We start from the raw sequence: 21,463 nt of genomic DNA, 5'->3' as shown, positions 1-21,463 counted from the left end.
GACACTAACCACAGTCTCTATCCAGTTGCTGGTTCTGGGTGACAGAGTGATCTCCCCATCATGATCAGCTTACTTCCTGTGGCCCATTAGGGGAGCGATGACCTGGGGAGCTATTTGCCTGTCGAGTGCACACACCTGGAAACATACTGCTCTCAATTTTTCATCCATGTCAATGAGAAACGAGTGGCCCGTTAGCAAGATGTAACTATGCAATCATGCAACAAAGCTGCCTAGTAACATTTCATTTATTACAGGACTAAAACTCATTATTGTTTGTAAAGGATGAGTTCATCACCTCTGCAGAGTTATAGTTCATACACAGTTGATTTCCATTTATAAAGGCAGAAAGTCCTTGTTTTCTCTAAATGTCAAGCTTTGACTTAAAACTCCCGTTTTCTAGTCAGTGGAGTGTATGCATATGAAAGAAAATGTTTAGCAATTAGATGGGAGAGAAGGGAAATAGTACTTGAAATGTAGGGTTTTTTTTTTTTTTTTTTTTTTGAGACAGGTTCTTGCTCTGTCACCTAGGCTGGAGTGTAGTGGCATAGTCACAGCTCACTGCAGTCTTACCTTCTGGGCTCAAGTGATCCTTCTGCCTCAGCCTCCTGAGTAGCTGGGACTACAGGTGTGTGTCACTACAACTGGCTAATTTTTAATTTTTTATAGAGACACAGGGTCTCACTACATTACCCAGGCTTGTCTCGAACTCGTGAGTTCAAGTGGTCCACCCACCTCAGCCTCCCTAAGTGCTGGGATCACAGGCGTGAGCCACTGTGCCTGGCTATCACGCAATTCTTAAGGGCTTACTCCAGTAGCAGAAGAGATTAGAAAGGCTGGTTTTTTCCAACAGTGGGAGCTTGAATCTGGAAAGTCTTAAACTAAAATTGTTGTAATTTCATACTACTAAGAAGCACTTCGCTCATGCAATTGAAAAAAATTAAGCTCCTACCTGGATGATTCCAGGGCACTTATAAGCAAGTAAGACTAATTAGAAGCCCTGATAGGCGCTAATGAAAAGGCAGGAAGTAATTTGCTCTGTGATACAAACATTCCTGGAGGTTTGGAATTGTTGTACATGATTTGGCACAGGATTCCTTACTGCGAGCTTTTGCTTTCCCAGGACCAAAGTCCCTGTTCTATGTAACACATCGTGGAGGGTAGGGGACAAATGGATACAGAGCTTGGTATCCACTGATATGGCTCCCACAAAGACATTTGGGAGGATGAGTAAGGAAAGAGAGATGCAATATCAGTACCAGTTGTAACTGGAAAATGTCATTTACATGGAATGAGAACTTACATGGGGCGAGCTGAGAAGCCTTTCGGTTGAAGTAAATAGAAAAATTAAGACACTTTCCTTTACCTTTAGGTATTTTTAAACATGTATTTTTATGCTCAGATCTTTCTTTTATAACTGGGTTATAACTGGGGAGAAAAAAGGATCTGGGCATGAGAGAAAGTGAAATGAAGGGAGGAAGAGGGCATGCAATGGGGAAAGGGAAGAGCAGGAACGTCCACTTGACTGAATACACAATACTGTAAAAGATGGATCCTGCCATATTCTTCCCCCAATCAACTTGGATGAAAAACAGAAATACTACATTCTTAAACACAGTTCATTTTTAGTTTGTCATGGCAATATAATATGGAAAAAATCAGGCCACTACTAAGCATTTGTAGAGTGCATCTTTGGCAAAAATGTGGACCTGCAACAATTCAGATGGTTTTCTTTCAATCAGGTTCAAAAATCATGGCTCTGGAAATTTCTAAAACTTTTAAGTCTTCTCGTGTCTTCTTATAATCAGGCATTCAGAGGTACGTGTTGATTCTAATAGCTTTGGTAGAAACATACTGAAAATAGAAATGAATATAAAATGCCTTGTCTTTAGGCTAATTTGGTATGGATTTGTAAGGCCTGAGTAAACTGGAAATTAGTACATTTCTTGAAATAATACAAATGAATGTGAGACGCATGGGTAGAACAGCAGATTCAGAAAAAAAGGTTAGTATTGTCGTCCCAAGTTTTGTAAAACATCAAGTAAGGCCACCAAGAGAGGAACCAACTTTCTTTTTCGGGTTCCCTGGGGTGATTTCCTATCAGCTTCGCGTTCATGAGCTGGGGATTTGTAAAATGGAAGATGGCCTTTGACTTTGTTTTTGATCTGATCAGCAGCGGCGCTGTCTGCAATCCAGGCCCAGCATTCTCAGAGAGTGTGCAGTACGGACGCTTCTGGCTGGCAGGGAGGTTGTGGCAGTGGGCTGACTAGTGTGCTGTGTTGGGAGGGCTCACAGGGTGGAGGGGCAAGCCTCCGTGCAAAGGGAATTCCTTTCTGGTCGTGCCCTCCTTTTTGGCTGGAGCTTGGCCGCAGACATTGGCTGCCATTCTCATGCCTGGGTGGGGTGGAGGCAGGTCCCGGACAACCTCAGATAATTGAGCAGCAGCTGTGACCTTCAGAACAGCGTTTCTTCTTTTTCTTGGGGTGGAAAATGGTGAGGATTGCTTCATCAAAAACCGCTTTGAGACCTTTCTGAGTCAGAGCAGAGCATTCCAAGTAGCACTGCGCTCCGATCTTAAACGCAAAAGAGAGAAAGGCATGAGAGAGAAAGAAGAGAACAGCACAGTGGTATCAGCTCACTGCCCAGACAAGCACTCACTTCTGCCTGTCCTACAAACGGCTTGTGGGGTGGTTTGGATTACGTTTGTCTTTTTTTTTTTCATTTCAATTTGTATCTGTTATCCTATTTTTTTGTATTTTTGTATTTCTTACATTCCTTTATTGGCAATAAATGGTTGTGGATCACTTCTGGAAAGCAGTATGTCCTGAAATTGATCCATAACCATTTATTCCTAAGAATATAAAAAATATAAAGATCTAAAAAAGTAGGAGACAATTCAAAACCAATGATATAATTTAAATACGTTTTGTGAAGAATAGGGGTGCATGATCTTGTTTTTCATATCCTCTCATTTGTAGGCAGAATGTGTAAATCATGTATAAGTGAAATGTATCTCCTTTGGTATGATAAAAGGCAAAGTGTCAGCTTGGTTGATAAAGCAGATAGAAAGGGAGTGAGTGATATGGTTTTATAGGTCATTCTTGATTAAAATGTACCTCTTTTAAGGTATACCTCAACAAGGTAATATCCAACTGGCATTATTATTTAGTTTTAACATTTTATTTATGTATTTGTTTATTTATTTATTTATTTTTGAGATGGAGTTTCGCTCTTGTTGCCCAGGCTGGAGTGCAGTGGCGCTATCTTGGCTCGCTGCAACCTCCGCCTCCTGGGTTCAAGTGATTCTCTTGCCTCAGCTTCTCGAGTAGCTGGGATTACAGGCACGTGCCACCAAGCTGGGTTAGTTTTTGTATTTTTAGTAGAGATGGGGTTTTCCCATGTCGACCAGTCTGGTCTCTATAACTCCTGACCTCATGTGATCTGCCCACCTCAGCCTCCCAAAATGCTGGGATTACAGGTGTGAGCCACTGCACCCAGCCTTAACATACTTTAAAAGGCATATTTTTTAAAAAAAGTAAAAAAAAAACCCCACTAAAACATGTAACAATAATAATAAAACATGTAACAATAATTATAAAAGACATTTAATGCCAGAGACATCCTCCTTGTCAGTGTACAGTCTATATAAATGATAAGGTATTTCTGCATAGGGCTTCATTTTAAATATTCTGATGATTTCATACTACGGTGTGTTTGATAATCACAAACCCCTCATGAGAAATATAGAAATTCAGGCCAGAACTATAGATTCTCATTTAAAAATCACAGACCAGTGCAGACCGTATTTAGCGTCAGCTTCTTGTGAAGACCTGCGGTTTTAATTGTTCATAAGCTCAGGAAGAGTCAGTGATGTGATGCTGGCCTTTTACTATTAAGGACATCTAGAGAAATGGCTTTAGTTTTTGATTCACATTTTAAGAATCACTTTGTAAAATTAAAGCAGATTCACAAGAGGTTGGCTAAATGGTGAGTTCCTGGAAACCACAGCAGACAAGTGGCTAAAACAAGGTAGCAAAATCATAGGCCTATTATGCCCAATAGCTTACGTAAATGATAAAGTGGGGCTGGCGCAAGACAGTAGGGAGAGGTGGGGACTATGCTGGGCGGTAAAGCACATGCCCCTCTAGAGTGTGCCGTTTTATCAGCTTCCAAGTGGTGATGTTGGTTTACTGTTGCCCGTTTTTGTATTTTTCAAGAGGAGTTGGAAATTTGGAGTTTTTAATTTAATATTTACCAATTTATGAAATATTTACCATGGGCCAAGCAAGACACTGATGTGGGATATATGTGGGAGCAGCCAGCCAGTTTGCAATATGTGGACTAAATGAACTTGTGGTTTGGCTTAGAAGAGAGCGGGAATAACCTCAGAGAGGTAAAATGAATGGCTTATGCGCACTCAACTAGCAAGTGAAAGAAAGAGACCTAGAATCTGCGTCTCTTGATACATGTTCTTTTCCTTGCTCTGTGACAGTAACTGTGACCCCTATCACTCAGCTCTGTAAGAAGCTGGTCAAGTTGACAGTTAATGAAATGAGATTGCCCACTTATTTCAAAGGCCACAAATATGAAAACTAAGCATCAAATCAAGTGGTTTTGGTTGGGCCAGAGACTGTTTCCTAACTTCTCCGACAGAGGTGATGCACTTTACATTTTTTTCCTGACAAGAATGGTTACTGTATGAGCCAAAGGAAAATACCAAAAGAAAAAGATGTTGAATATTGAAAATCTGTTTTATGGCTTTCATTTTAACCATGGTTTGGTTTTAGTAACTTTTTAAAATAATTAAAAACAGTTAGATACAAGAGAGGAATAAAGGGCAGAGAAAATTTTCCTAATAACATGATGAAATGCCTTCTGTTGCATTTTGGGATTGTGTTCAAAGCTTGATTCAAACACATGTGAAAAGAACATTAATCTAATGGCAACGGTGTTGCCAACTGAACGACTGAATGACTTGACTGTAATGTGGTGGCACTTGTCTGGAAAAATACCTAGAAACTGCTGTGGCACCTTTCTATCTGGAACGCCTCTCCACTAAGGATCCCAAGCCTAGGATCGATTCTGCCTGGAATTCCAGGACAGCTGGGCTGAGCTCACTCACACCTGGAGTCCTGCAGGAGGGGCAGGGCACTCCGCCTCCTCCTGCCCCCAGAGTGCGGCTGACAGCGTGTCAGGCTTTGCCTTTCGATGCAGCGGGAGGAGCCCAAACTTGTCTCTTCCAATTCAGACATTTCTGAAGATAATGAAATAGCAGATAAAGGCATTATTGTGTAACCGGGTTAATATAACATTATGTTGTACTGATAGAAAAAGTAGTCATCAGATGATGGGTGTGATTTGGCAAACACGTGTGAGAAACAGAACCCAGTTTTGAGGTAGGTATTGTTACCATGTGTCAAGTGCTCTGAGGGTTGGAGAAGAATTCATTCTGGTTCAAGGAAAAAGCACAACCAGACTGCTAAAAAAATTATCTGTGTCCTCAAAGATGTGAAATGAAAAATTGTCTCAAGGAAATGTGGCCCTTCTTACGGCAGCAACTTCATCTGCTCCTTGGAGCAAAATGACCTACACAGTCAAGTATTTAGAAGCCGTCTGGGAGGGTTCAGGATTCGAGGCTCCTTGTTTAGATACACGTGCAAGCAATCTGGAGTGTGTTCTACCCAAATGACTTATTTTCAAGAAAAAAGTAGAGATTGAGGGTGTAAACTGAAAAAACACTTTTCTAATTGTTTTATAATAGCTAAAACCTATTATCTTAAAAGCAGGGACATTTATCAACGATGTACAGAAGATACAAGAGTCTGACAAGAAATAAAAAAGAAAACATAATGACTAATCAAGTAAAACAAAACCTAGTACTTCTTCCATGCTGTTGTAGTTGGGCCAGGACAAGTTATAGAATAAGATAGAAAGTGACTGGAAGGGATAAAGGCAAAGAGATCTTCCCAGCTGTAGACATATCTGAGAGGGCTCATGGATTTAACAACAGCTATAATTTGCTGAGCTGGACCTTGTGGTACATGAGCTAATTTCATTGTCACAAGAAGTTTACAAGGAAAAGTCTGTCACCATCCTCATTTCACAGCTCAGGAAACTGATGCCCAGAGAGGCTAAGTAACCTCCCTTATGGCCACACAACTAAGAAAATGGCAGAGATTCGAATTTGTCTGCCTCCTGAGCCAAAGTCTTAACTACTCTTTTGGGCTGTCTCTAGCAAATGTAAAGAAATTGTAGCTGAAAGGGCAAAATTAATGAATAAATGGGCAAAGCTGTAATGGATACAGTAAGGGCGGTGAGAGAAGAGAGGAAAAAGGAAGGCATTTGCTGTAAACGGAGAGAAAAGAAGAGAAGATGTTAGTGGAATAAAGAGAGTAAGCTCCTGTCTAAATAAATGGCTAGTAGCAGAGTAGTTCTTTATTCCTCATTTGAGAATTAGCAAAGGCACACAGAGAAGGCAAATAGAGAGCCAAGAAAAGCAAAAAGAACCAAACAGGTTGTAAGAGAAACGCCACCATCTCAACACGTTAGCATTATGATCTAATTGGTGAAAGAGGAAAAACATTTCTAGGCTGGATGGATGTGCTGCTGATCTTTGAAGACTATAATGCAGAGATGCCAGTTCAAGGGTGGATAATGTAAAGTGTGTTACTTCAGTATAGGATAATATGGAAGTGGTGGGGATTGTGGCAGACTGAAGGGTACATGTTTAATCTAAAAGAATGTTTAACAGTTTCCGTTGATGAAGAAATGCTGGCCTAGAGTTGCTCGAACTTCTGAATTTCTTTTAGAAGCTAGAAATGTGTTTCCAAACTGTTAAATGTTGGCCACTAAATTGCATTAAAAATATCTGTCTGGACTGATCAAAACATTTGTGGGTGAACTTTGCTCCCTATGTTTTTTTTTTTTTTTTTTTTTTTTTTGAGACTGAGTCTGGCTCTGTCACCCAGGCTGGAGTGCGGTGGCCGGATCTCAGCTCACTGCAAGCTCCGCCTCCCGGGTTCACGCCATTCTCCTGCCTCAGCCTCCCAAGTAGCTGGGACCACAGGCGCCCGCCACTTCGCCCGGCTAATTTTTTTGTATTTTTTCGTAGAGACGGGGTTTCACCGTGTTAGCCAGGATGGTCTCGATCTTCTGACCTCGTGATCCGCCCGTCTCGGCCTCCCAAAGTGCTGGGATTACAGGCTTGAGCCACCGCGCCCGGCCACTCCCTATGTTTTAAAGGATGCCTTTGCATGTCCTGGTCTCCCTGTCTGGAATTTTGTGCCCTCCCCAGACCCCTCTGCCCACCTGAAAAACTTTTCCTCATCCTTCAAACCTGGGTGAGATGTTAACTGGTTAAAGAAATCTCTGAAAGCTCCTTCCATGAATGTATTAGTCTCTCTCTCTTCTGTGCTACCTGGTACATTGCCCAGCTGTTTGTTACTGTGTTTATCCAGGTGGCATGCTTTTGTTTGCCTGTCTCCTTCCTCTTCTGGCTTTTGTAACCCAGACACCAGCAGTGAAATGACTTTCTTTTTATTTATTTATTTTTTTTGAGACAGAGTCTTGCTATGTTGCCAGGCTGGAGTGCAGTGGCACCATCTCGGCTCACTGCAACCTCCACCTGCCGTGTTCAAGTGATTCTCTCCCCTCAGCCTCCCGAGTAGCTGCGATTACAGGCAAGCGCCACCATGCCCAGCTAATTTTTGTATTTTTAGTAGAGATGGGGTTTCACCATGTTGGGTAGGATGGTCTCGATCTCCTGACCTCGTGATCCACCCGCCTTAGCCTCCCAAAGTGCTGGGATTACAGGCGTGAGCCACTGCGCCTAACTGGTGAAGTGACTTTCAATGACCAGGGGAGAAAGGGAAAATGGCCAGCACAAGGCAGGTGGCAGTGACTCTTCCAGTCAGGAAGAGGGCATTAAAGACTCCAGTTGATTAACGTGACTGAACATTGATGACAGGATGTTTGCAGCAATTTTCCTGCTTTAAATCCCACCTGTGCATGTTAAAAGCCCGGTGGGAAACTTAGCAGGTGCTAAATTAAAGAGTGACAACAACAAAAGGCACAGGGTGAAGAAGGTGGCAGGAGAGGGCAAAGAGAATGCAGAGATTAAAAAAGAAAAAATAGCAAATTCCTGTATCAAAAAATACCTTAGGAAGTCTGAACTTAGAAGATCACGTTTAGACTGTATTAGATGGAACTGGGTAAGAGAACGCACAAAGAGCTCTCATCTTAGAGCTAAAAAGTGTAGCATCCAGCATAGCACCTGGCACATATCAGGTGCGCTTAATCAATTTAATAATTCTAGCAGCAATAGGGACAGTTACAAATTTGTAAAAGACTGGGAAAAGTAGGCTGAGGATTAAAAACTACAGTAATAAGAAGAGGGAGGATAAAAGAAGTCAAAGAATAATGAATATTTCTGATAAATTAGTGTAAAATATGTAAATGTGGTTGACTTTGGAGTACAAAGAATTGAAAATATGTATGATATAAAAAATGTCCTTTAAAAATAAAACACCCTTTGAGACCAAAAAGAGATGTTAGATGGAAAATGCTTTGGAAATTGAAAAGTATTGAACAGAAAGAATCAGATATGAAAAATCTGAACTTGCAAAGCCTTTAAGTTGTGGGGGAGCTTTGCACATGAAAATAAGGGACTCCAGCATATAAAAAAGAGGCCCCAAACCTAAAGGTTTCTTTTCAGATTATATAGGAGGGAGGCAGAAGAGCGGGTGGTTAAAGCACAGTTTTCTATCCTCACTCTGCCACTTGCTAGCTGGGCGATCTTAACCTCTCTGAGCCTCAGTTTCCTGCAGGAAAGTGGAGATAATAATACACACACCTCAGGGGTTTGCTGTGAGGATTAATTAAGACAAAGGCTGTAAGGTGCCTGGCACCAAGCCTAGCACATTATAAACACTCCATACATGCTAGCTGTGATTAGAAACTACTTGACAGAAAAGTCAGAGAGTAGAGAAACTTAAAGCATCCCTGTAATTACATGAATTGTGATAAGACAAGTTAAAATCTTGCTAGGTTTTCTTCTAAATTGGATTTTGTAAGCTAAACGTGATTCCCTCTGTATTGGAGAGCAGTTGCTAGGAGAAACTAGCAAAAGGCAATATAAATGGTGAACTCAGCCATTGTTCCGAAAATAAGGATGAAATGAGATGGGAGGCTTTGGAATGACTTCTTTTCAGTGGGTGAAAAAAACACCTTCCCCAACCAGAAGTGAGGCTAGGAAAGCCGACGGCATGAAGGAACACAGAAAGTGAATTCCTGCAAGAAGCTGGTGCCGGCCAGTGGGGACCTCCTGACTGCGAAAAATGTGTAGAAAGGAACCACATACAATTATTTATTTATGGAGCTACCTATTTAGGTATCTGTTTTTTTTTTTTTTTTTTTTTTTGAGACGGAGTCTCTCTCTGTCGCCCAGGCTGGAGTGCAGTGGCACGATCTCAGCTCACTGCAAGCTCCGCCTCCCGGGTTCTGGCCATTCTCCTGCCTCAGCCTCCCAGCTATTTAGGTATCTTAATGAGAGCATTTGAGGTTGAATGTTTGAGGAGAAGGTAGAAGAACCTACAGGCATAAACCCATTTCACCCAAGGAAAGATACACAGTTGGAGGTTATTCACACAATGGTCAGGTACACGGGTGGTGATGTCCATAGAGCTGGATGGGAAGTTTCTGACTTCGTTATTAGCTACGTGCTTGTCTTCTAAGACTGTTTCCTCATCTGTAAGCTGAGACCAAGGCTATCTGCTTAAAAGGGTCATCATGAGGCTGAAGTGAGAGAGATTATAAAGTACTTAGGATCCTAAGAACTCCGTGAATGGCTGGCGCTAGTTAGTACTGACATTACTGTGCATAGAAGTAGGAAGGGTTCAGTATCTCGATCAGGTGTTTGTGAGATGTTCTCATGCAGTGTACTTGTAAAAACATGATTGTATTTAATTCATTTCTAGTTGAGTGTATCATGCTTAGTTTTAGGGCCTACAAGCAAGTTTTAATAAGATAAATGCATAGTTTTGTAAGTGAAGAATTTGTGGTTAATATTCTTGACCGGCTTGTAGAGGGTGACTTCTAACTCTGCCTGGGGTATGCATTTTACTAGGATAGTCACTTAGAAAGTAAGATTGAAAATTTTCAAACCTCTGACCTGGGTCAATAGATTTATGCCTTGATGAGGAATCCGATTTAAGTTCTGGAGGTGTGATTTATTGGCCTCCTCTTGCATAAAGCACTTCCATCCTCTCGTATGTTTTTCAGTGGCTGCTTTGCTTACATCTCGGGATAATGGGGGAGGCAAAGACTTGGTGTCTGGCAAATACTTTCTAAAGCATTTTCCTAAGTCTTCATGTTAAGCTCTCAAGAAGGAAGAAAGGTCCATGAAAACAGTTCCAGCTCTGAGCAAGTTGCTATTATCTGCCAAACAGCCACTTAGATCCCCAACTAGTCACTTTTTGGTATATGTTATCCTTCCAGATGCTGTTTGTGACACAATCCAGGCTCTCTAAGTGGCTTTTCATTATATGGTGAGAAATACTGGACAAATATAACCCTGCCAGATGCTAACCCAAGTCTCTCCCAAGAAAATCACAAAATGCCTCTTATGGGGTTATTTAAATGAGTTACATCCATAATAAGCAGTGAGATTTACAAATATATATCTAACGACTCCCTTTATTCATACTAAATATGGCAAGTAGATGTTCTAGAGGTTGCTAAATCAAATGATAAGTGCTTCAGCTGTTTAAATTCACCAAATTGCTTTCTGAATGAAAAACAGACACTGCTGGCTGACAAGAAGGCTAACCAAATGGCTCCTTCCAGCCTGACTAGAACAGAGGGGGAGAATAGAAAGCTTAGAGAAGATTCTAAACACATTGCACTTTAAAGCAAAACCCAATGTTGCACACCCATTCCAAAGCATACCACACACTCTTCTCTCAGCATACATTTAAAATGAAATTCAAATCTGACTGTACCGCTTTTGCAAGCTTCACACCATGCTCGTAAGTGAGAGGCTTCTCTTTCATATACAGCAAACGGGCCAAGGTTTTTGGGTCATCACGGAGATCAATCTGGCAAGAAAACACACGTGATAAACTTATTTATTTTCTCAGGCCTTGCCAGATATTTTAAACTGTGACATCATAGAGTCTTTTTCCCTGTTAACATCTTTGAAGTTGCTAAATTTTCTTTAAGGAAGCAGATTCACATGCCCATGTTATGTCTAAAAAAGTAAAGCAATTTCTTTGTAAATGTACACAACAGACTTTCCTTATGTTTTCCCCTTCAAACAGTTACCCTGCGAGCTGAAGACTTACTCGGATGATTCTGTTGCTATCTTAGATGTTTTTTCAAAATTTTCTATTTATTTCTAGATTCTGCTTACAGGGCATGCAAGATAACCAGTCTCATGACCTTACAGTGAGGCCTTATTTGATCCCAAAGTATATTACTCATTATTTACTAGTTTGTTTCCTGGCTTTGAACACATCTTTTTTTTTTTTTTTTTTTTTTTTTTGCTTTTCCAAATAAAATCTTCATCCTCAAAGGAGGTATGAAGATTTGCTACTTGTGAGGATATTGTAACAAATGTTCTGCAAGCTCTGGAAGGCAAGTCCCTAAGAGAAATTTTCAAAGGATTTGCTCAAGATAAGCATTAATCTTTTCAAAGGTAGAACTTTGAAGACAGCATTTATATATCTGGATTAGATTTGATAATTTCATTAAATATTTTGGTTGCTTTAAAGCCTCACTGTGTGTGTGAACCCATGTGTTCATGAATGGGTGTGAATATGGGAACACAAGGGCTTGTGTCTTAAAGACCAGTATATTAGGGTCCCTTTTATAAGCACATTACTCAGCTCTACTAACTGTGTGTGTGTATGTGTGTGTGTGAGAGAGAGAGAATTGCTCAATTTTGTGCCTATCTCTAATAAAATCAGCTTGAATCACAGAAAGGTGATTGAATATTCTGTCACATATTTGGCAGCAGGGATTCAGGTTCCATCAATATGGACAAACATTATTATCTAGAATTCAAGGCAAAAGACTTCATTGAAACAAACAGTTATCTTTCGGAGCAGAAGCGTTAACTATGATTACTCTGACTTACGAAAATGTGTATTCCTCTACTTTCTCTAAGTAAATACATATACTGTGTACCTGTCCATATCTTCTTTAGGAAATACTTTTCTTTTCTTTATGTTAAAAAAATTCTCTTGTTCAAAATGAACATAAATGAATAATAGAAAGAAATAGCATATGAAACAGACAACAGTGAAGCCCTTCAGTATTAGTACATTCCTATGTCTTTGGGATAGTAATTTGGATTTTAAAATGCCAAAGAACAAAATCCATTTAAAACTATAAACGGTAACAATCTTTAATACATTTAATGTGATTGGCTTACTACTGGAAACTCAAACTGGAAATGTATTAGCTTTCAGAACACTATAAAGGCTTTCACAATCGTAGGTTTGTTTATTTGGTATATGTGTTTTAACTTCTTCTCTAAGATCTGGAAGACCAAGAGGTTTAAAAGGAATGGACAGTGGTGAATTTTTATCTTCCTTCTCCAGAAGTATAATTAAAGAATTCCTGTCATAGAATGCCTATTCTGATTGTTGTGGTCACCTTGACACTTCCACCTATTTTGTGGTTTTAAAACAACTGTGGATTTCAGATATAAAAAATACTAGATAATGTGTTCAATTGACACCCTCACCTCATTGCTCGGATTCAAGCCTGGCAAAGGGTGTCTGTTTTTAACATTACTTTGTTATTAAAAAAAAATCAGAGAGATTAATTTTTGAAGGTCATATCAAAACTTTCTGCTCCATATTAAAGAGCTCTATTATCTTTTCCACTATGGGCTAAATCATCATGCACACCTTAAGAGCTTCTGTTCATAGGATTGACATGTCTGAGACACTCTTCCATAGCGTTTGGCAGAATAGGATGTTCACGAGGTACCAAAAGGGCCTTCCCATTTTTGCAGCTCCCCCCCACCCTGCCATCGCCCGCATTTTAACCTGGGTCCCTATGAGGACATAAGGCACATGAGGCATGCAGTCCTTGAGCTCGGGGACCCATTCCTCCTGGACGTTGTGGTAAGAGGCAGGGTTTACGACAGAGAAGCAGATCAAAAACACATCCGTGTTGGGGTAGGAGAGTGGCCTCAGCTGGTTGTAGTCCTCCTGTGGGAAGAGCAGACAAGGGTTTGTACAGCCCGTGTAAGGTGTGTCCCATGTGGTTCCAAGGTCAGATTTCAGGTAAGAGTCCACTACAGCGCACTGGGATCCCGTTTCTTCCTCAACCCTAGAATCTGGTAGTTCTTTCTCTACTAGAACTAAAGGAGCCATCAATCAGAAAAACACCTTTTTGTTACGTACAGAGATTATGTATTGCCCCCTCTTAAGATGAACTTAAAAAATATTTTTAGCATTTTTATTGAGATATATACCATAAGTTCACCCATTTATTTATTATTTGTTTTTAAATTGTATATATTTAAGGTGTACAACATGGTGTTTGATATACATATATATGCTATAGTGAAACAAATTAACATATTCATCTCCTTACAGCTTATCTTTAAAAAGATATTTTATGGCAAGAGGACCAGAAACCTACTCTTCTAGCATATTTCCAGTATGCAATATAGTATCATTAGCTATCGTTATCATGCTGTACATTATAGCTGTAGACTTACTCACCCTAGCTAACTGCAGCTTTGTACCCTTGATCAAAACCTCCCCGTTTCCTGTCCTTACTTGCCTCTGGTAACAATAGTTCTACTCTCTGTTTCTATGTATTCAAAAGTTCACCTGACCAGGCAAGGTGGCTCATGCTTGTAATCCCAGCACTTTGGAGGCCAAGGCAGGAGGATGACTTGATTCCTTGAGCTTGAGACCTGCCTGGGCAATATAGCAAGACCCTATCTCTACAAAAAAATACTAAAATTAGCTGGGCATGGTGGCACATGCTTGTAGTCCCAGCTACTCAGGAGGCTGAAATGGGAGGATGGCTTGAGCCTGGGAGTTTGAAGCTGCAGTGAGCCGTGATCTTGCCACTGTACTCCAGCCTGGGCAATGCAGCAAGATCTTGTCTCAAAAAACAAACAAAATAAAAACAAAAAACCAAAGTTCACCCATTTAAAGTGTAACATTCAGTAAAGATTATTGTAATTCTTCCATCATGTTGGAATTGTGTTGTAATGAATATACTATATTTAAATTAGTGAGCTATTTGCCAGGGCAACAGGAATCCTCTCCTCACACAATTAAAAAAAATTGTATCCAAATTTAATTTAGAATAAATGAACTAACATGCAAAACAAGAGTTATTGCCAAATTTGACACCACAATATTTGAAGAAATATGTTGAGTGAGGGTTTAGAGCTAAGGATTTTGGATTTGTTTCAAAGATTACCTAAAGGCCAAATAAAAAAAATGCTAGCTTAATTATTTTCTTTCTAAAGATTTTTCAGATCAGAATATGCTCTGTGGAAGAGTTTCTGGTTACATAAGATATTTATGTATTTGCTATTTTAGTGGGAGTTGATAAATACAAAGTAAAACTTTGCATCATTTCAACTTTGGGAAAATGTTAGCAAGAACCTTTTACTGTATGTGAAATGTTTGAGGAAGTTCCAAGGCAAAACCTGATATTTCAATAGTAAGTTTTTTATATTTTTATAGAATTTAGTAACACATAAGCCAACAGTAACTTTGTGTGTGAATGTGCATACACATACCATATTTATATATACATCACATATCACAACATGACATTTGTCCATACATACCATAATTTGTATATGTATACACACTATATATAATGTGTATACACTATATATGTGTGTATACTATATATGCAACTAAACTTATATGTTCACACCTATCATATATATGTATTCATAGAGAGGAGTTAATAAATAATTAACTCATTTATTAGGGCCATGACTACTCTTCATGAAACATTTCAGAAACTCATGAAACATGTATATGCTCATTGCAAAAATGCAAACATTATAGAAGTACATAGAGTAGAAGTGAAAGCTTGTTTTCATCCCTGGTATGATCTCTGATAGTTTTTCCTCTCCTCAGAGAGGGCTACTGCTTAAACATTGTCCTTCTGAACATTTTATTTTACTTTATTTTATTTTTTGAGACAGGGTCTCAATTTATTGCCCAGGCTGGAGTGCAGTGGCGTGATCATGGCTCACTGCAGCTTCAGACTCCCGGGGTCAAGCAATCCTCCCACTTCAGCCTCCCAAGTAGCTTGGACTACAGGCACATGCCACCACACCCAGCCAATTTTTTAATTTTTTGGTAGAGATGGGGTCTCACTATGTTGCCCAGGCTGGTCTTGAACTCCTGGGCTCAAGCAATCCTCCCGCCTTGGCCCCTCCAAAGTGCTAGGATGATAGGCGTGAGTCACCACACCTGGCCCATTTTATATTTATGTATGTATGTATACACATGTTTAGTTTAAAAACAAATTGATTAAATAGTTCATATTGTTGTGCCACTTGTGTTTTTTAAAATGTAATATATCTTGGATATATTTTTAATATCAACCTTTCCACTGACTCTAATAATATACTTATTAATTAGATAACGGGTTGATGGGTGCGGCAAACCACCATGGTACGTGTATACCTATGTAACAAACCTGCACGTTCTGCACAGGTATCCCAGAACTTAAAGTATAATAAAAAAAATTTAAAAAGACCAGAAAAGGAAGTACACACATGTGCACACGTACACACACATGAGACTGAAAGGAAGTACCTTAGAATATTAAGTATGGTCCACTCTGGTTGGTGGGCATGCATTGATCTATTGTTTAGCTACTCAGAGTACGCAGAACACGGGATTCAGTATATGTGGCCACTACTGCTACTACTATTAAAACTTAAGCAAAGGTTTTAGGTACCTAATGCAAAATGCAAAGCAAGATGGCAAGGATGCTGAAAAGTAAAATCCTAAAAAATAAACCCAAAACCAAAAAAACTCCACTATTGTGGCTAATTTACCACATTTCTAGTCAAGCAAATAATTGGGAGTTTGGCGCACAGCTGAATAAACACTGGTCATACTGGGAAGTCGGGTCAGGTTGCGTCTCAGCCAAGTTGTGCCTATGTCGTGTGTGTGTGTGTGTGTGTGTGTGTGTGTGTGTGTGTGTAGCTGGGGAGGCAGTGGAGAAAGGGATAGCTAATTTCTTGGCACTACCCTTCCTCTTTACACAACTAGCTCTGAAAGACAAATCTCCTCTCCCGTCGTCTCCCCACTTCTCTCTTTTCTCTCTGGAACATTCCCTTAAAGAGCAGCTGTATGGCCCATGAGCCAAGAAGTCTCCTTCCCAGGCTATAATCTACAGCTGTTCACCACACCACCTGCCCTCTGCCACTGCATGCTCCCATCTGGATTGTCATAAATGGAGTAGGGACCGTGTTGATTTTTTTCCTCATCCCTACATGTACTCTTTTCACAGCAAATATTCAATAAATCCTATTGGCGGACTGGATGAAATGACCTCTACAGTGACCTGCAGATGAACACACGGCATTTCTGCGGGCCATTTACTGCAGTGACTTTCATTACAATCACCTGGGGAGCCTTTAAACCATCCTGATGCTCTGCTAATCAACTCCCTGCCCCACCCCCTTTTCTACTTAGGAACTAGCTAAATTAGAATCTCTGGAGAGTGGGCCTGCCTATCTGGGAGTTCTGACTTAATTGGTTTGGGGTGGGCCTGGAGTTGAGAACATGGCTGTACTTTACCATCATCTGCACCATTAACGGAGGATGCGCCCGAGGGCTTATTACTAAAGGTCAGACATTGTTTCAAACTCTTACGTACGTTCTCATTGCATCTTCCTGATGGAACTGGAAGGATGGTACCATCAACATTCACATTTCATAGAAGAGGAAGTTAAGGTTTAGGGAAGTTCCATGATGGGCCAATGTTACAGAGTTCATAAATACCAGGATGGGGTATTTAGCCCCAATCCAGCTCTGGCTGTCAATTGTAACCACACTGTTTTCTGCTGCTCAGAATTTTAAGTGACAGATTAAGCATTTTCTTAACTCACTTGTCTAGGAATGTTGACTCATATGTTACCCAGCAATCAAAACGTTTGACCACAGGTTGTATCATCTATTTGATGGCCTGCATCTGCCTCAGATTACCACTGGATGGCAGCAACACTGTATATTTAAAACCTCAAAGCCAAAAACCAAAGCAAAACGCCATGAGGAGAAATGTCACAACTAGATTAGGTAGGAACAAATAACTGTTGTGCATAGTCGGAAAGGAGTATGTTTGTCTGATTTTTTAACCCAGTGGCTATCAGAGGATTTCTATTCACATTATGGAAAAGCTGGAAGACCACGGGTTGCTGGGTTGACTGTAGGTGGGGCAGGTGAGAGAAGTCTGTTTCTGATCATTTACCCTCTGGCCCTCCAGCTGAGTCGTTTCTGATAGCGTCAGTCACTGGGCTCACTGCTCTGTACTCTGGATCTCTTCTGTGGAAACCTTAGTCCTGCTGTATCATGCCATTTAAAAAATTTCGTGCCTACTGAATACATAGCACTGTTAAGGATGCTGTATGAACTATGTAAGGGGAGTAAGAATTGGCAACTCAATTGGGGAAAGAAAATGAAAATACATGAAATAATTCGATTTATGTGGAAATAAGACAGGTTAAAGTTCTCTTACTCTGCTGGCTAATCTTAAAATGGAATGATGTAGAATATTTGTCTGAGTGAATTGGGAAAATACCATTCCAAAAGGCCTTAAAGATTAGCTAATGCAGTGGTTTCCAAACTATGCTGTTCAGTCCAGCAACTTGGCGTCACCTGGGAGCTTGTTAGAACTACACATTCCCAGGTGCCACGCAGCCCGCCGCGGCTGGGGCGCTAGGGGAGAGGCTGCACCGTCAGTGCTAGAACAAAACCTCCAGGTGATTCTGATGCAGCTCAAGTTTCAGAACCACAGGTTCCTGTTCTTCCCTCTCCCCTGAGCCAGTTTTATGGTTTAAGAAACAAAGGTCTAGACAGATGGAGTAATTTAACCAGGACAACCGGGCAAAAATAGTTTTAAAGAAGGCTCGGCCGGGCCTGTAATCCCAGCACTTTGGGAGGCTGAGACGGGCGGATCACGAGGTCAGGAGATCGACACCATTCTGGCTAACAAGGTGAAACCCCGTGTCTACTAAAAGTACAAAAAACTAGCCGGGCGTGGTGGCGGGCGCCTGTAGTCCCAGCTACTCGGGAGGCTGAGGCAGGAGAATGGAGTGAACCCGGGAGGTGGAGCTTGCAGTGAGCGGAGATCGCGCCCCTGCACTCCAGCCTGGGCGACAGAGCGAGACTCCGTCTCAAAAAAAAAAAAAAAAAAAAAAAAAGGCTCACACCTGGGCTATTGGGGGCTAACCCTGGGCTGCAGCTATAAAATATGGCAGGGGGGTCAGGATTAATAAAAGAAAGCGTCCGCTGGGGGCTGGGGGAGTTGAATTTGTGCCAGCTGGTAACTTAATGTTTTTTCACAAGGGAGCATGCTTGGGCCCTGGGTTCGATGGTAACATGTGGAGATGATGTTAGGGGCTATGAGAAGTGGATAAGTGGTTTGGTTGGTATTTGAGGCCCTTTCTAATGTTGAAATTCAGAATGGAAGACAGGTGTTTGTTTGCTTCGTGAGGAGACATGGTTTTAATCTAAAAGAGAAGCTCAAATGGAGCTTTGGGGGTAAAGTAGACAAACAGGCTAGGATTGGGGAGTGCAGGGAAGTATTTGGGGCAAAGTAGGCCTTTGAGTGCTTTTAGCCCAACTTCACCCTGATGGCAGGAACACGTTCAGTTTGAAGGCAGATCCGGTGCTCTGGGGTGGCTATGGGTGATTATTAAACACGAACAGTTCAGAGAAAGTGTTAGCATCAGATGTGCCAAACACCTGGGTCCTAAATATTATAGGCTGCATCATGATGCAGGTAAGTGAAATCATTTTGTAGACAGCACTTCTTAGAATCCACATACATTTGCATCACCTGTGGACCTTGTTAAAATGTAATTTTGTGTTTTTTTTTCTTTTTTGTTTTTGAGATTGGGTCTCGCTTTCTGCCCACACTGTAGTGCACTGATCCATAAGTTCACTGGAGTCTTGAACTCCTGGGCTCAAGTGATCCTCTCTCCTCAGCCTCCCAAGTAGCTGGGACTACAGGTATGCACACCACGCCTGGGTAATTAAAAAATTTGTAGAGATAGGGTCTCGCTATGTTGCCCAGGCTAAAGTGCAAATTCTTATTCAGTAGCAGGACTGGAATGGAGCCCAAGAATGTGCATTTCTAACAAGTTTCCAGGTGATGCTAGTGCTACTGGGTCCAGGGGCCACACTTTGAGCAGCAAAGAGAGTTGCACTGAGCTCCTCCCACCCCCCATACCCACATTAAATTGGAAATAGAATTCTGCTTCCAAGTCTTGGGTTTAGTGACGTTTATCCCAGATTTTTTGGTACAAGTCTCATTTTCATATTCGCCCATAAATCAGGCTGAATTTGAAAAACATGGGCATCGTGTATAGGGTGGGTACACAGCATGGTGCTTAAGAGCATCGGTGGTGGGTAGAAATTCTCCGGCTTTGTGACTATGGTGTGATCTTGGGTAAGTTCTCCATGCCTCACTTTCCTTATCTGCAGAATGAGGCTAATAGTGCTGGCCTTATGAGTTGTTATGAGAATAAAATACGTTAATATTTGTAGGCCACTTAGAACATTGTCTTGAACATAGTACGTACTTGAACGATCCAGTAAAAGAGTCCATCCTCCATCCCATATCAACAACAGCTGCTGGTCCTGGAAGCATTTCCCTACCCTTATTGGATGCCAGGGCTGATTCAGAAATTAACTTTTTCTGAACTGAGTAGTAATAAGACCCAAATGTTTGAAAACTCCAACCGCAACTCTCAATGTTCCTGCAGCTCTCTTTTTCATAATCTGGGGAGAAGTAAGATTGTGTCCTAAGGTTACTTTTACTAAGCACCTGTTATGTGGGCAAACTTCTCCCTAATCTCCCAAATTGCCTACTCCTGAAAATCCCACATGAAGATACATGTAAGCAAGAAAGTTGGAGTTGCTCATTGAGGGAAAACATTTGTTCTGAGGTTTTAGGCAAACTTTCCATAGAGGGTTGCTGCCAGATCCTGTGCTCCAGATGGCCCCCTTGGATCAGCCAATAGCAAAGGGGAAGGCTCCCCTCCTTCCAAGTGGAGCCCGGTTTGCCATTCGTAAGCCCTAGCTGTGCTTGCTTCCTTGCCTGGTTGTGTGCTTCCTCAGCCCTTGGGGGAAAGCGGGACTTCAGAAATCAGGGTCTGGGGAAGATGTGCGACACATAGACCCGGGCGAGTGAGGGGCTCGGTTGATGGCCTTCCTTGCTTCTCTACTTCTGTGGTCACTGGTGATGGCTGAGCTACTGCGGGCTGTGGTTTCTCAGTGACAGACACCATTCTGTGCTTGCCCACATGCAGATGGTTCCTGGTTCTGTGGGGAACCTGGTGGTTCACCCTTCCACAGAACCAGGCACCTGGCCAGGCTGCACCTGGCTCCTGACACCAGGAGACGGCCATGCCTCCCCGGCAGCGCTGCTCACTGCCATTTTCACAGGTGTTGTCTCTGAGATATGCCCATCCTGGAGTCTTGCCCAAGAGGCCACAATCTGAGTAGGGCTTTCCCATATCATCCTTCTAGGTGAGGCCACATCAAGAGAAGGAGGTGAGCCCTTGTCTTAGTACTATGGCTGGTTCTACTGTAATGACCTGCAGTGAGGTGGGAGGCCATCTGGCTGCAAGCCGTAGCCTGGGAAACAGCCCTTTCCCAGTCTGAAGTTCCTCAGCTGGTGAATGCTCAGGGCCGGCTGCGGCATCCCCAACCCAACCAACAGCCTGCTGTCCGGTTGGTCTCTCCTGATGCATTGTAAACAAACTGGCCTGCAAGGACATTATGGGAAAGTCGGCTCGGGGACTCTTTCATAGCTGAGCCAAAGATCTGAGCTCCAGATATCCCTTTAGCATTCAGTAACACACTACTAGGGACATGTCTCGTACAGGACGAGTTGACACAACCTAAATAGATTTGGCTTACGGGGCTGGTTGGCCTTATTTCCTCCCTAGTGTGATCTGAGGAGTTACATGCACTCACCCTGAGAAAAATTCCTCAATTCATCGCCTCATCTAATGTTTGGAATTCTACCTAACAGAGAATTAAACAGAGTTGTGACGAATCTATCTTCAAAGGGCTCCACTCCAAGTCCAAATGTTAGTTTGTTTCAGGGTTTGGGGGAGGGAGCTAATGTTTAATAGCAGCCACCATGTGTTGACAGTGTATGCAAATGACTTCATCATAAACTCTCTCTTTTTTTTTTTTTGAGATGGGGTTTTGCTTTTGTTGCCGAG

General features: G+C 41.6%; 1 protein-coding gene across 1 annotated transcript in view; it reads right to left on the bottom strand.

Moving 5' to 3' along the window:
• Positions 1-227: 227 nt before the first annotated feature.
• Positions 228-21,463, bottom strand: part of RHOJ (ras homolog family member J) — a 109,528-nt gene continuing 88,292 nt past the window's right edge. The window contains exons 3-5 of the mRNA XM_025392701.1: positions 13,050-13,214; positions 10,995-11,090; positions 228-2,570 (exon numbers count right to left, since the gene is read on the bottom strand). Of these exons, the coding sequence (XP_025248486.1) occupies positions 2,424-2,570; positions 10,995-11,090; positions 13,050-13,214 (408 nt within the window). The 3' untranslated portion in view covers positions 228-2,423. The remainder of the gene's footprint in view (positions 2,571-10,994; positions 11,091-13,049; positions 13,215-21,463) is intronic.

Source organism: Theropithecus gelada, chromosome 7b (genome assembly GCF_003255815.1).
Source record: "Theropithecus gelada isolate Dixy chromosome 7b, Tgel_1.0, whole genome shotgun sequence".
NCBI classification, from domain to species: Eukaryota; Metazoa; Chordata; class Mammalia; order Primates; family Cercopithecidae; genus Theropithecus; species Theropithecus gelada.
Note: the sequence above shows the minus strand (reverse complement) of the source record. Positions and strands in the feature narration are given on the sequence as shown.